The sequence below is a fragment of the Amborella trichopoda genome, chromosome 8 (assembly GCF_054954075.1).
Source record: "Amborella trichopoda isolate Santa Cruz 75 chromosome 8, AtrichopodaSantaCruz75HAP2 v2.0, whole genome shotgun sequence".
NCBI classification, from domain to species: Eukaryota; Viridiplantae; Streptophyta; class Magnoliopsida; order Amborellales; family Amborellaceae; genus Amborella; species Amborella trichopoda.
In genome coordinates, this window is record NC_142343.1 from 11108100 (window position 1) to 11125030 (window position 16931).

Genomic DNA, 16931 nt, shown 5'->3' on the forward strand with positions numbered 1-16931 from the left:
AAGGCTATCACAAAACTTTTCACTATGGAAACCATATTTCTCGACACTATTTGAAGATGGGCTCTAATTTGATTGTTTAGAGCCTCGACCCTATACAAATTGCACCCTTTATGTTATGATAAATTATAACTTATAATTAGAACAAAAATCTAAATGGCTTAAAAAATACAACATTAATAACAAACAGACCGACAATATAGTATGCAAAGACCACATTGAAAAGCTTCTAATCTTGTACGCAATTAAAGCATACAGCCCTTTCATGAGTGTAATGTACGTATCCCTTTAAAATCTTCAATGAAACAATATGTTCATTTTAAATAAGGACGCGGTTAGTATGCGTCCAAGCCCGCACATGTAGAAATGCGGGCTTGGAAATAAACATATTTTTTAAATATAATTTGATCCTAATTTTTAGAGAATATATAATCATTAACATGGAGATCATGAATATGAAAAATAAATTATTTTTTAAAATTAGAAATAATAATTATATTAAAAAAACATTTGGACTTACAATTGTTTTTAGATGGACTACCTATTTGCATTCATCTTTAAGATGGATGCTTTATACATCTGGATCATATATTGTACAAATGTGGTCCAGCCTGCATGAAACAATTGTTTTTTAAATAAATACTACATTTATATTGACTTCCTTAAAATAAATTTTACACAAGTCAAGTGGGTAGCACAATATAGTGCCAACACAAATGACACATTATATTACTATAAAATTAATTAAAACTAAATATGGATTATATAAAAGTTAGATTGACTTCGACATGTAAAACTCTATAATAAAACTATGTGACCAATTTAAATAAATTCTACATTTATGTTAATCTCTTTAAAAAGTTGTGGGTCGTACAAAATAATGGCCCACAAAAACGACGCATTTAACTGCTCTAGGCAATAGTTTACTTAAGATTAATACTTCTTTAAAATAACTTAATACGAATCGAACGGGTAGCAAAACATAGTGACACCACAAAAAAGACACATTCCATTGTTCTAGATTAATATTTTGTTGAATATTAACTTTGAATCTTAATCAATTATTTATATATTTATAAGTATAATATCAATTTATCAGTCAAATTATATATATTTTTTTTAAGTTTCATTTGTTTTAATTCAATATAAGTTACATTAGTTATTCTTACAGTGGAAAATTTTCACTATTGCCTTTCACTAAGTATGTCTAGAGCCACTTAGTGTTGGCATCTAAATTCATTACACAAGTTAAACTGGCAACGCAACATATCACCATGACAAATATATCTCAAGACATCCTATGAATTTTTACTCCAAAAGTACATCTTATGATAATATTTGATGGTGCACCTTACTTTGATTCTTTAAGGTTGCGACCTTATGTAAATCACACCCTTATTAAAAACCTTTTAATTTATTTAAAAACCAATTCAAATCACGTGCGGAGCATGTGGATTCCGCTAGTCTAAATAAAATAAACAACTAAAAAGGAGCTAAGGACGAACAAACAGGAAATACCACAAAAACATATACCTTTTCATGTTTCTTTCTATTTTACATAATCTATAGAAGGAAATTAGCACAAAAGAAGCATTTCACAATTTGAAGAATATGCCACGGCTTTTTCCTATCACAAGTAAACAAATATTCCTTGATGTGCAAATAATAAACTTAACTAAGGAAACTGAATTGACATTTGACTTGTTCAGGTTTGGTGTCAATTTCTTGGAATTCGAAAGTTTAACCAATTTCTTTGGGGAGGGTGATGTATGGGTTGGAAAATGTTTCCATGGTACTTTTGGGTTTGGAGGTCTTAGTATATGTAGTCTATTTTACAAAGCCTCACTCTTGCATATAAAACCAATATAAAAGGAAATAAGGAAAGAGAGAGAAAAAAGGAAGAATGCAATAAAGATATCATATGATATGCTTATCAACAAAGATGGATGCCCATATAAAAATGGACGGTGTCCAATATTGCAAGTTTATTCGACAATATTGTCAGCTTATTCTTATACCGTCCAACTAAAATAGACAATATACAATATTATAAGAGATATTCATGTTATTTGGCTCAAGTGGGTTGAGTATGTCAATTTACAAAAAATACCCTCATTTATTCTTCGTTTTAAAGGGGTATTATTTAGCAAATTTATCAAGGACGCATGTAAATGAAAGAACTTTTTGAAAAGTAAACCACCTTACGACTAAAATTATTAGTTTAACTAGTTCGTTGGTTCCGTTTGATGATCCTATTCATCTTCTATAAAAAAATATAACAACCAAGAACATTAATAAACATAACTTGTAGGGTTCATGGGAAAACCCTCTCTAAGAAAGTACTTCCAAGGAAAGAGCTATTTTCCGGTGTTTGTTTTGTGCGAAAAGAGTGGTGAGAAAAAGGGCAATGGCTTTTTCTATGAGAAACAAGTTTATAAGATCTAGTGATATTCTAAGGGGTTTTATCCCCTTTAATGATATTTTCCCTATAAGAAACTAATTCAAATAGAATGGGTGCGGTTTATATAGAGTCTAGGCTTTAAACAATCAAATTAAACCGTACCTTCAAATACTATCGAGAAATGTGGTTTTAATATTGAAAATCTTTGTGATAGCCTTAAAATATATTTTCATATTTATTTACAAAGTTTAAAGCTTAAAAAATAGTGTAAGATCGACAGACCTATGAACACTTGAAAATATTGAAAATTGACGGTAAAAAAATGTGTTACAAATTGCGCTATTTCCAAAACTTGAAATCCATTTTTTTCTCATGTCCATTCATATTGATTTCATGATAATCAAATTGAAGATATTTAGGCATCAAAACAGCCTCTTCTAATGAAAGTTTTGAAATAGGCTCAAATTTGATCGTTTAGAGTCTCGGCTATGTATAAACCTTTCCCAAATAAAATTCCTACATACTACCTAATATCTCATGGGAAACAATTTTCGGGGAAGCATACGAAACCAATTTGATTCAGGAGTTTCAAAACATCAATAAAAATATCAGTCGTACTCCTCATTACATTCGCTGCTACTTCTTTCGGCGATAAGTGGGCCCACCTCGTTGCATATTCAAACCTCCGTGCTCCTCTATCTCCTAAACTGCAATTTCAAAACATTATTTAATTGGCAAAATTTTAAATAGGGTTCCCTTAAAAATTTCATTAGAAATCGTTATTTTGGTGCTCAAATATCTTTAAGTTGATCATCTTCGCGTCGAGATATATAGACATGAGAAAAAAATTAACTCAAAGCTTTGAAAATTATGTACCTTCTAACAAATTTAAATTTTTGAGCAGTTGATTTTCAAAATTTTCAAGTTTTTATAAGTCCATTTGATTTACAAAACTTTAAATTTTATAATTAAAAATAACAATATATTTTAAAGTTGTCACACAGATTTTCAATATTAAAGCCATATTTATTATTTGAAAGTGCAGTTTATTTTGATTGTTTAGAACCTCGGGTCTATATAGTTCTCTCTCCTCCCCTCTCTCCCGTTAAAAAGAAATGTTAATTACTCTCTCTTTCTCTCTAAACTTGGTAAAAAAATATTATCTCCACGCTTCACTTTAAAAATACAAATAATTTCTCTCTCTCTCTCTGAACTTGGTTAAAAAACATTCCAAAGTTGAGTTTAAAAACACAAATAGGGGGCCCATTAAAAAGGCGCTTTCCTCGTTTCTGGAGACGGCCACGATCGATGGATACACTGCAACTCGTCTCTCAACTGTCTTTTACCTCCCTTTCTGGCTGTCCTTCCAAATTTAGCATCCTCAAACCCTAAATTTGTTGCCACTTTCCGCATGAGATTTCCAGCTTTCTATGAAGAATTTTCTTTACTTAAATTCTACCTAGTTTTGGACCATGAAGAAACCCCACTATCTCTGCAACTGCCTTCTCGAAATCTGGCGATTCCTTCTAATTTACCGCACCATGATCACTCTTGAAGTTTTTCTCCTCTAGAGTTCCAGCCAAATTTGGCTATTCTTCAAGCCATGAAGAAGCCTCACCATCTCTGCAACTCCCGCTTGGAGAGAAAATGGCTAATGCCTTTGCTCGTAAGCTCTTTGGCCTCTGTTACTTTTCTTATTGTTGCAACCCTAAGGAATGAAAATCATAGTTTTGAGACCCCAGTTTCTACGATCTCTGGGTTCGAATCCGATAAAAGTTCTGAACTTTTGGGTGTAGGTTTTGATTCTACTGAAGAATCAGGGTTTCCGCGGCTCCCAAGGTTCGCATATCTCATTTCTGGAACAAAAGGAGATGGGTTGAGAATGAGGAGATTGTTACAAGCTGTATATCATCCTAGAAATTACTATCTTTTGCATATGGATCTCGAGGCCTCACCAAAAGAGCGGCTAGATTTAGCTAAGTTTGCTAAACTGGAGGCAGTGTTTGTGGAGGCCAATAATGTTAAGGTTGTAGGCAATGCAAACCTTGTTACTTATAAAGGACCGACCATGATTGCTTGCACTCTCCATGCAGTGGCGATTCTGCTGAAAAGGGCGAAGGCCTGGGACTGGTTCATCAATTTGAGTGCTTCTGATTATCCTCTGATGACTCAGGATGGTTAGTTTTTTTGTTTTAGTTTAGATTAGTTTCATTTAGTTTTTGGTATCAAATGTTTTTGTATTAATTTGATCAATTTCTCATTGTCCATGGAATGGATTTCTGTGATTTTTGTTTGGAAATCTTTGGTGTTTGGTAGTTGGGATTCTTTTGGTTTTAGTGTAGATTAGTTTCATTTAGTGTTTGGTATCAAATGTTTTTGTATTAATTTGATCTATTTCTCATTGTCCATCGAATGGGTTTCTGTGATTTTTGTTTGGAAATCTTTGGTGTTTGGTAGCTGGGATTCTTTTGGTTGCTTTAGGATGCATATTTATATTTATTTTAAATTGCTTGTTTCTCTGTGCCTGGTTTTGGGTATTACATTTTTTTGAACTTTTCTCTCTCTTTCTCGTTTACTTCTATGTTTTTTTTTTATTGCCACCAGTGATTTTTTTTCCTATAGGTGGTTATTTATCTATTCATTTTTTAGTGATTCAGGTGCACATGGCTGTCAATATAGTTAATCCCTTGTTTGACTTGACTGCACCTGATGTATGTGGTGTTTCCTCCCCACCATCTTGTATTTTGTGCATAAAACATCATTTCAGCATTTCTTTGTGTCAAATAAAAATTTGTTTCAAAGTTTTCTTTGAAGGTATGATTTAACTGATTATTTATTGGTATACATTTTTAGATTCCACCCCCTGATTCATATAATTTTGAATTGATCGGGTCAGTTTTTCTCAGATTGGATGCATTTTTCTTCTTTGACTTCTTCATGAAGTTATCAATGGACTTCTAAATTTACTAGCTCAGGCTTTAACAATGGTGTGTATAAATAAAGGACCCGGTTTCTATGTGGCCAAGCCCGCATATGTAGAAATGTGGGCCTCTTAATAAATCTATTTTTGAGATGGATTTAAGACTTAATTTTTAAGGACATGTAATCTCTAACATGGAGGATCATAAATATAAAAAAGTAAATAAATTTTAAAAACTAGAAATAATAATTTCAGGAAGAAAGCATTTGGACCGTTAGTTTTCATTGTTTTTAGATGGGACACCTACTTGCATCCATCTTCAAAATGATGGAAGCTTTACACTTTCTGGACCGCATATGTAGAAATGCAGTCCACCCTGAATGAAAAACTTTTCCATAAATAAATCCATGAAATTAGGCTATATTCTTTTTGAGGTAAGGGGAATTCCTATCTATCAGAAAAAATAATGAGGCATAATTTTTCTATATCATTTGTTCTAGTTAGTGTTCTCAAATTTGCTTCGCTTCGGCCGAAGAGGTCGAAGCCTTTGGATTTTAGGCTTAGACTGAAACAAAGTGAAGCCTAGAGCTGCCACTTCGGCCAGGTTCGTACCGCTTTGGTCAGATTCGGGTCTACTTAGGGTAGATTCGGCTTAAGCAAAGAAATATCCATATAAAAGTTTTTTTTTTTTTTTTTGAATTTTTTTTTTTATTTTTTCATTATTTTTATATATGTTTATATATAACTATCTAATTTATTTATATTAAATTAAAAAAATTTCAAAGTCTTCCCCCAATTGGCCGAAGCATCAAAATGCTTCATTTTTCTCACCAAACCAAAGAAGACTCCGAACCGAATCTGACAACATTGGTTCTAGTAGTTATTATCCAATGAAATCTCAATATGATCACCTATAATGGTGGTAACTGTGCAATTTCATTATTCGCATGATTATATTTTTATTCACAGTTAGTTTTATTTATTCCAAAAGTGTGTTGGTTTACTGACTCGTGCTTTTTGCTGCAGACCTGCTTCATGTTTTCTCATACATGCCTAGGGACCTGAACTTCATTGAGCACACGAGTGACATCGGATGGAAAGAGTGAGCTTTGTTTTCTATTTTAGGTTTGATGTTCTCCAATATTTTGATTGCAAAGGTTCTTGCAACTAATGGTTGAAGTTATGATGATTAGATAGGGAATAAATAAATTCTGACCATTTTTTCATCCTATTGTTGCAGGTACCAAAGGGCAAAACCGATCATCATAGATCCAGGATTATACAATTCTGAAAAATCTGACATATTTTGGGCCACTCAGCATCGTTCCATGCCATCTTCCTTCAAAATATTTATAGGTAGTTTCCAAACTTACGTATAATCTAAAATCTAAGTCATTAAATGGCATTACATGCATTGCTCTTCCTGTTATCTTACCATAAAATGCATACACGTTAATCTTGTATTACCACTAGAACTGTTCACCATTATTGCTCTCCTCCAACATTTTTAGTATGTTAAACTTTGGGAAGATTTATTTCCTTTATTGTGCCTCATTTGCTATTTTGCACTGCTGTAGATAATTAAGGTCTTTAATGTATGAACATCTTAAAATTATGGGAAGATGAGATCCCTGGGGAAAAAGCACGCGGAGTCGAATTAGCCAATACCCAAAAAGTCCAATAGTTTAATAGTCTCTTCTATGTTGGATAGGGTCTAGGGAAGACTTAAAACCAAATTTCCTGCTCAAATATGCTCACAGAGGAACTAAGATGGATGACACTCTCACTAGCATGCCCTCTGAGTCAATTCTAGCAAAACCCTACGAGATTCCCTTGATGGTCGTGTTTTCTCATAGAAGCGAGAACCTTATTCGTGTGGGTATAGATGTATGCTTCTAAGTCCACGTGTCATCTCCTCTTGTGTGTTGGCATTTAGAGTCTAGTGTGGTCCCAATCACTTTGTGTTTAATGCTTTTATCTCAAAAATTTTATCAGAAAGGAACTTCTAGTCCAGCTTGAAGCAGTAACCTAGTATAAAGCAAACTATAGAGGTCCTCTTGTGTAATCATTTTCTGAATGAGGGCAGGTTTGGAAACATTTAGGGACATATTTGAATTGTTAAAATTTCACCTCGACAAAGATGATATTATGAAAAATAATAGGTTCCTAACATCTTTTAGTCTGTGTTTAACATAGGTAGTTTTCTCATGTAATCTCTTTAGTTTCATGGAATGCCCAAGGCCCTTGCATTAGATATGTTTCTCTTGGTCTTTTATGTGGTATTTAAATTAAGGGAAAATATCTCCATACCCCTTATTTTTTAAGTTTTATATCTCAATAGACCCAAGGTTTCAAAACATATCTTGGGTCATAAAAATTCTATGTTTTATATCTTTTAACCCTCTAAGCTAAGTCCCCTTTAAATGTATTTTTTGCCCCTAACAAATATAGAAAAGACATCCTTTCTAAACACCATCTTTTCTCTCACTTCACGTGATTTTCCTCTAAATCTCTCTACCTATTTTCCGACTCTCTCTCCCCCCGTGTTTCTCACTCTCTCTTTCCCCCCTTAGAGAGACAAAGAGGGTGAATGTTAGAGAGAGAAATTTGGGGGGAATATATCACGTAAAGAGAGGAATGGTTTCGAATGAGCATGTCTTTTTTATATTTGTTATAGTTAAAAAAATAGTTAAAAGTGGGTAAAGTTAGTCAGGGGTTTAGGAGATATATTTTGAATCTTTGGGTCTATTGAGATGTGAAAACCAAAAATAAAGGGTAGGAGGATATTTCCCCTTAAATTAACCATGGTGGACATAATGTCTATGTTGCTACATTCTATGAGACATATTGACTGGTTCTTTGGATTAGTGCTAGCTCCTACCATAGATTGGCCCTTCCATTTTTAGAGCTCGCCATTCAGCTTGGTGGGAGGTCTCTATGACATCCTAATCAAGGTGTTGGGACTTGGGATTACTTACTGAGGAAGTGAGACTGTTTCTGGTTTCCAAAGCTAAGGGCGTTTTCTGAGAGAGTCCAATTTTGAATGCGGATTTAGTGGCCCATGAGCAATGCCATGGGTTGACATGGAGAAGGTTAATGACAGTGTACACCATGATAGCATATGTTGCAGAAATTGTGGTTTGGGTAATTGTGGATTGGTTGCATTTGAGGATGTGATCCAGGGGTCTTCATCTCTTTGATTTGGTGATTGCCATCTTTGGAACTCTCAAGATTTTAGGTTTCCTTTATTCAACAGCTTACTACGGCTTCCCATTGAGGTTTTTCTTGGCTTTCGTGGGTCCTATGGATTGAGTTGGGACTATGATTCATCTAAAAAATAGTCCAAAGGGTGTTGTGCATCCCTTTATTTTATCCTTAGGTGATTGGATTGGCACTTGAACACAAGATGAATTGGATGGAGAGAAAATGTGTTGGGAATTTCGGCTACTGCCTTTTATTGCTGGACGGAGTATTTGGTTGATCTCCTTGATTGTCATGGGTCTTAGCTTCACTTTAAAGGGACCATGATTTTGTTGAGTTCCTTCATTTGTTGGAGGTGGATGACATGGGTTGTAAGACCAGCTACTCTTTTATTAATCAGGATATGGAAAAAGACTAGATTGAGAACTTAGTCTTCGAGGAGGGAATTGGCAAGGTATGCCTAGGTGGGCAAGCAAGGACTAGAGTGGATTACTACCAAAGTGAGTGCTGTCTTTTGGAGAATATGAATTTTTTAAAGATTCTAAGAATTTCTAGATGATATTAAGATAATATCTATGTTACCAGGAAATGCCACGTCCCCTCCATTTCATATATCGATGTGTTTTGACCTGGCAAAATGTATCGGACATGGCAAAAACATGACTTAGAAAGACCTGCTGGTCTTATCTAGAGACTATGGGGCAGGCCCATAAGGACTTGCGTAGCTTATCCAGAGACACGCAGACTCGCGTCTTAAAGCATGTAAGCTTTGGTAAACCTTAACATGGAGGGCTCCAGCTTGAGACCTCTTGAGGTCAAATGAATCACTCTACCACTTTAACCTTATTGCTTTGGAAACTATTTGCTTTTTTTTATTTTTCTCTACAATATTAAAAAAATATGGACATTAAAAGCACACGTGACACAAACACATAAACCAAAGAAATAATCAAATCTCTCTCTTCGCACACAGACATTTCCCACATGCACGCATACTACTTGCGTAATAGCGCTTAGACAAACACAAAAGTGAACATTTGAAAGACCTTTTTCTCTCTTCTAAAGAATAAAAAAGTTGGGTCTCTCTTTCTCTCTCTCTCTCTCTCTCTCTCTCTCCATACACACATACATATGGGAAAAGCTTAAATTCACCCAGGGTACTCTAGCATTTGCTCACATTCCAATCAAATCTGGATGGGGGGACTGCATGACAGTTGTTTCAAATTTATTATTATTATTATTTTAAATCAAATTGAGCTCCAATTTTTAGGGTGTATACTTTTAACTTGGGGGTACCTGTAAAAAAATATAAAAAAAAATTCTTAAAAATAAAATGCCCAATTCGATTTGTAAAGCAAGGATAAAACTAAAATAGTCACACGCATTAAGTTGGGATCATTTATTGGGTTATCCAGCTTTGCAAGTGTTTATCATCATTGGTGCCACTAGCTTGTCCGACTCATTTTTTGAGAATGTGGGTTGGATGTGCTTTGCATGAGAATGATATGTGCTGATTATGTTGCCCTTTTAACTTGAGAGGCAGTCTTCCATTTATGTGTCATTTTTAGAGACCTCATGTTAACATAAAGGCTGTTGTGATGGATGTGCCTGAAGCTTTGATAATTTATGGGCTTGTGACCACACTTGTTTAGGCATCTGGAGTTCTATGCCTGATCTATTCTCAACTTAAAGGTTGATATTCATTCATTTATTTGATCTGTACTCAGCCTAAAGGCTGATATTCCTTCATATTCTATGCCTTCAAGAAACTAGCTTAATGGAAAAAACAAAAAAAAGCAATTTGTACTACTCTCTCTAGCTTTTTTAATGCTCTATTTGTACAGAAACATTATCGTGGAGTGGACTTTTACCTTGAATGTCTATGTAAGCCTCTAATGTTGACAAGATTGGACTGGCCACCAATCAGATGAGGGGTCTCCCCATAGGGCTGGCTGGAGCAGATTTTTAGAAAGCGAAGGGAAATAGGGAAAACAGTAAAACAAATTGTAAAGTATAATGTATGAAAGAAAAATACTTTGCCCAAACTTGTTTTAGACAGTCCAACCAGTAAGAGCTGGTCAGTCCAACAGGCTAACGCCTGCCAAACTTTGGTTTTGACTGGTTTTTAAGTGAAGCATGGTTTTGCTTTGGATCAAACTGACCATTGTACTTGTAGGCAGTCTGGCTGGTCTGGATAGTTGTGGTGAAATGAATGGTGGTGTGATTTCTGAGGCTGGACAAAATTGGAAGATAGGAATCATCCACTTAGTTGGGCATGTGTTTCCCTGGTTTTTGGCATGTGTCGGCACTCAAAGGACTAAACATATATGTCCCACACTTCAGAAACTTAAAAGAATCTTGTATTCTTTTTGTTTTTTCGACCGCATCTCCTAGGAATGTGCCGTGTCTCAGCAGCTAATTTTGGGAGGGCATTTCCGGCGCTGTCTTTGTGATATGGATTCATCCTGTAGTTATTAAAAAAGGATTCAAGCTGCAGTAATAAGGCTGTGACGCTCTCTATTGGGTTAGCATTTTTGGATAATTGACTTGGTACTTTGCATCGGCATGCAAATATGCTTCTCCTTCTGTTTAGGTACGAATGGGGTTCAACTTCAAAAACCTGACTGTTGATACAGAAAATGTCATGCCAATGATCTATGGTGCTTGACTTCAGTGAAAGCCTTAATGTGCTCCATGTTGGCACCTGCTTGGTTTTACACATCTATTAACTTAATTTGCTGTCAACTAGCTGAAAGTTTCCTTATAAGAAACAAAGAGCCAAAAATTTTTAGTGAGAATTGAGTTAAATGTGATTTTTAAGCATATGATTTCTAAATGTAAACAAGATATAGGTGCTTCTGTTGACTTCTAATAATAGAGAGAGAGAGAGAGAGAGAGAGAGAGAGAGAGAGATCCTTCATATTCACACCCATATTTCTCACTGGACCCAAAAACTCTTGCACTACTAGTGCATTGCCATTTTCACATATTCTAAGCACAGATTTTCTTCCCTTTCTCCCTAGGATCTGCATGGGTGGTGCTGAGCCGGTCATTCCTCGAGTTCTGCATACACGGCTGGGACAACCTCCCCCGAACGCTCCTCTTGTACTACACCAACTTCTTATCTTCGCCAGAGGGTTACTTCCACACGGTTATATGCAATGCCAAGGACTACCAAAACACAACCATCAACCATGACCTCCACTACATTATGTGGCACAACCCACCTCGACAACACCCAGTATCTCTCACCTCTGTGCATTTCGAAGGCATGGTACAGAGTGGTGCACCTTTTGCTCGCAAGTTTGCTAGGGATGCTCCAGTCTTGGAGAAAATAGACAAGGAGCTCTTGGGAAGATCTATTGGCAAATTTACCCCTGGTGGTTGGTGCATGGGTTCAAAATCTTTAGGAAGAGACCCTTGTGCTTCTTTAAGAGGAGGCCTTGATGTTGTTAGACCTGGTTTGGGTTCGAAGAGGCTCGAAAAATTGCTCTTGAAACTTCTTGATCCTGAAAATTTCAGGTCTAGGCAGTGTAAATAATTTATAATGAGTTGAATTCCCATCTTTTTGTGCTCTTTCGTATTTTTGGTGGGTTACCATCACACGAGGTAAACAGAACAGAAAAAAAAAGAAGAAAAATTAATGTTGTAAATAATTTGTAGTGTGGTGAATTCCCATCTTTTTGTGCTCTTTCGTATTTTTGGTGGGTTTCATCACACATGGTAAACAGAAAAGAAAAAAGAACAAGAAAAATTAATGTTCAACGAATTTCACTTCAGATTTTGAAGCATTTTTTGTATTTATTTACGTTTTAAAAAGAAATTGTAGCAAATTGGTTTTAAACCTTCATTACAAGTGAAGGGATGTTTCGTTGCATAGTTACACTTATGGTGCATGTTATGCTTTCCCATAAGATTGAGCTGGCATGTAGGCCCACCCTTTGGTTCTCATTGGGAATTTTGTCTACTTCAATGGAAAGAATTTATTAATAATAATTAGTGATATTAATACTAAATCAAAAAATAATGCTACAATTAATGGGTTATTTTGGAAAATCTCATTTGTCATAGATATGTGAATTTCAGCTATTTTAAGTAACTGTTGAATACTGTTTATTTACCCTTTTTAATAAGGGCTTGTATACGGGAGAGGGGTTGAGGTCGTGGTGGTAGCACACCCCATATTGCAATTGTATGTTGTGGTTTTCATTCTCATGGACAACTTAAAAAACCATTAATTAATTCATTAATTGTATATTGTGGTTTTCAATCTCATGGATAACTTAAAAAACCATTAACTAATTCAAAAAACACGTAGGGACCTCTCATTCCTATAATTATAAAAAAAAGAAGGGATCATATACTATGAGACCATTTACCTAATAGAATAAATACAATCATTTAATTTTAAATGCAATGGTCAAGATCAGTTGTGAACTTCATGTACCAAATATAAATAAGTGATCTTACTATGTACTTCTTTTTCTTTTTCCTGATCGACACCTCCCGGACAAGCAGCAAGCAAAAACTGATTTTCTGAGGAGTTCAAGATAGGTTAACAAAATAGGAGGAAACAATTTTCCTTAGGATAAATCAATTCCTTGCTAAAACATGATTTAGGGGAAAATATTTTGATGGGAATACATTTTGATTTGGCAATGGTGGATTTCGCTGCATCACATTTTCCCTTTTCTCAAACGTGGCCCCATAGATTCACTATTCAATCGAAGTCCTCCACTGAAAAATGAAAATGAATAAAAAACGATTTTCATGGCAAAAAGAGAATAAGAATAGAGAAGGACGCCCATGACAGGTGTTTGAAAAATCGACCGTGTCAGCTCGGACTCGTTCGAGTTAATTGGGTAGGCAGTGGCAGAGACCGAGTTATTTCGGATAAGGGGTTCAACTCGGGGATTTAAAAAAAATAAAAATTATCTATATATATATATATATATATATATGAGAAAATATGGGATTAGCCCACTAGCTCATATGAACATATGAGCCCAACGTCTCAGATTGATTATGGGCCGATCTGACGATCACGGATGTCCGTTAGTGTTTGAATTTTTGTTTTTTTTCTACAAATCCAAATCACTTGAAATTTTAGACATGTGTTCATAAAAAATAGTTAAATATTTGAAAAATATCAAAAAAATATTTTACATGAAATAAATTGACCAAAATACCTCTGAAAAGATTCGAGGGGTATTTTGGTTATCTTGTTTCATGAATAATGTTTTATATATATATTTTTATTAGGTGCACCTTGATGAGAACAACACATACCTAAAATTTCAAGTGATTTGGATTTTTATAAAAAATAATAAAATTCAAGCACTACTAAACATCTGTGATCGTCAAATCGGCCTAGATTCAATTTGGGTCGTTGGGTTCATATGTTCATATGAGCTAGTGGGCTAATCCCATCTTATATATATATATATATATATATATATATATATATATATATATATATATATATATATATATATATAGGAAGATACTACAAAACGCCTATAGGGAAAAATGAACAGTGATTTCGCCTACTCTCATCACCGTTTAAAGTTCATCGTACCGTCACGATTGTTTGGTAGTATTTCATTTTTTCATTTTTTTTTTTTTTCCGAATCTGAATGACTATGCTCATAAAAAATACGTGAATCTACGAAAAATATTAAAAAAATATTTTACATGTAAATATTGACCAAAATACTTCCGAAAATTTTCAGGGGATATTTTGGTCAATCTTTTTTTTCCTATTTATAAAAAAAAAATGAAACATTACTGGACAATCGTGACCGTGCGATGAACTTTGGACGGTGATGAGGGTAAGCGAAATCACTGTTCATTTTCGCCTATTGGCGAAATCATTGTTCATTCTCACCGACTTCATTTGACAATGCCATCTTGGATGCCGTATGGGCGTTGCCCCATCCCCGATATTTGTGACTCTTGCAGAAAGGATGATGTTTTGGTGTGGTTTTGAGTTGGTGAGGTTTGGGCTCAGGGATTAGAAAGGAACATGCTTTCTTGCTTCAGTGGACCTTGGGATTTCCAAGCTTCTCGATAGAGTAGGGTCTTCGAATTTCAATGATTGTTTGTGTTTCAAGAGTGTTTGTTAGTCTTTTTTGAAATGGGATTCCCACTCTGTTTTTCCTCTTTGTAATTGTATGCCAAAGTGAAGTCCGACGCTCTTAATCTCTTGACGCAAAGAAAAAGTTTATAATAATGTTGCAACCTAGGGCCGCCCCCCTCTCTCATGCACTCTGTGTCTAGAGGGGACGGCTTTTAGGATTCACAACTTGAATCTCGGACCCTATTTAGATAGGGGTGTAGGTGGATTCAATTTGGATCTGACCCAGATACAGATCCCCGTCTAATATATATATATATATATATATAGAGAAAAAAAAAGAGAGAGAGAGAGTAATGATCCTATGAGACCCTCCCACACCCATATGTGTAGGATCCCAAAGGATCACCATTAAATTTGACACGATCTCTAGAAAAGTCAAGTCCTACATCAATGTGATAACTTTTTTAGAGATCTGCGAAAAGTTAAATGATGATCCTTTGGGGTCTTTCACACATGGGTGTAGGAGGGTCTCACAGGATCATTACTCATATATATATATGGGTGCGGTTTGTATAAAGCCTAAGCTCTAAACAATCAAATTAGAGCCTACCTTCAAATAGTGTCGAGAAATATGGTTTTAATATAGGAAATCTTTGTGATCGCCTTAAAATATGTTTTTATATTTATTTATGAAGTTTAAAGCTTAAAAAATAGTGTAGACCGACATATATATGAAAACTTGAAAATTTTGAAAATTGACGGTCCAAAAATGCTTTATAAAATGCACTATTTCCAAAACTTGAAATTCATTTTTTTTTCTCATGTCTATGCATCTTGATGTCAAGATGATCGATTTGAAGATATTTGGGCATCAAAACAACTTCTTTTAGTGAAAGTTTTGTGGTAAGCTCAAATTTGATTGTTTAGAGCCTCGGCTGTATATAAACTTTTCCCTATATATATATATATATATATATATATACTTCAAATCGATCATCTTGACATCAAGATGCATAGACATGAGAAAAAAAAATGAATTTCAAGTTTTGGAAATAATGTATTTTGTAATACATTTTTGGACCTCAATATTTTCAAGTTTTCATAGATCTGTTGATCTATAATATTTTTTAAGCTTTAAACTTTATAAATGAATATGAAGATATATTTTAAGCCTATCACAAAGATTTCCAATATTAAAACCATATTTATCGATACTATTTGAAGGTAGGCTCTAATTTGATTGTTTAGAGCTTAGGCTCTATACAAACCGTACCCTATATATATATATATATATATATATATATATATATATATAATTTTGAAAAAATATCTCCATAAATCCCATTTTCAACTTTCATTTCTCTATTGATCCAAGGTTGCAAAACCTATCTTACTACATAGAAATTCACTTTATTATATCTTGTGAGCCCCTAAACCTATTTTATTCATTTTTTACTAATTTTTTTAGCCCCAACAAATTTTTTAAAAAAACATTGTTTTCTAAACCCCTTTCTCTCTCTCTCGACATGATTCCCTTTCTCTGTCCCCATATCATCGTCCCAAAACGCTCTCTCTCTCTCTATCTCCCCCAACTCTTTATCTGTCTTTTTTCCGTTTTCCCCCTCCCCTCCATCTCTCTCTCTCAGAGCCAAGTTCTCGAGACCAACCAGGATCTGAGAAGCCATCACCAAGAGTTTTGCCTTTTATCTTCCCATCCTTCATCTGCTTCACCTTCAACCTCTTCACTACAATTTTTAGGTCATTAACCAGTTTCCATGTCTCGTCATACATGATTCCATGGCTTAGAGACGCAGCCCAAGCAGCCACTACATGTTAGGGTTAGGATTAGGGTTTGTCATCTCGTCTGCAATTGAAGACGAAGGGGCAGCTGAAACCGCAGATGGCCTCCACTATAGGATAGATAGAGAGAAATTTTACCCTTTTCTCTTCTTCCCCACTGAAACCACAGATGGCCTCCCCAAAATTCAGAGTTTTTTTTTTTTTTTGGAATAGCGTCTTTAGATGAACCAGAAGAAGGTAAAGGAGGCCGCTCGTCAACAAAAACCAAATCCACTTTATCAGTCACTGAATGTCCCCATTTTCCGACTTGCTGTCTAAGAATCTGAGCACTCGTTCTAAATCCATGAAGGCACATGACTCTCGGTCTCTTCTTCGCCTCTGCCTTTTCACCCTTAACAGTTTTTGTTTTTTTCAAGAAGTGGAAGCCTATTCTTGAGATCTCAACACAAAATCACTGAAATTTTCTACTATTGTTGAGCTGGAAAGAAATGGGTTGTTGAAAGAGAAAGGAAGAACAGTTTAGAAAGAGAAAC

At 34.9% G+C, this 16931-nt stretch overlaps 1 protein-coding gene across 2 annotated transcripts; it reads left to right on the plus strand.

Annotated features, from left to right (window-relative positions):
* Nucleotides 1-3844: 3844 nt before the first annotated feature.
* On the plus strand, nucleotides 3845-12095 carry LOC18436026 (beta-glucuronosyltransferase GlcAT14B). 2 transcript variants are annotated; one of them, XM_006846054.4, is made up of 5 exons: nucleotides 3845-4064; nucleotides 4195-4575; nucleotides 6345-6420; nucleotides 6559-6674; nucleotides 11543-12095. In XM_006846054.4, the coding sequence occupies exons 1-5, from the start codon at nucleotides 4046-4048 to the stop codon at nucleotides 12058-12060; spliced, it is 1110 nt and encodes a 369-aa protein (XP_006846117.1). In that variant the 5' UTR covers nucleotides 3845-4045; the 3' UTR covers nucleotides 12061-12095. The 2 variants fall into 2 exon arrangements, with proteins under 2 accessions (XP_006846117.1, XP_011624070.1); XM_011625768.3 differs by having other exon boundaries at nucleotides 3845-4575.
* The last annotated feature ends 4836 nt before the right edge of the window (nucleotides 12096-16931 follow it).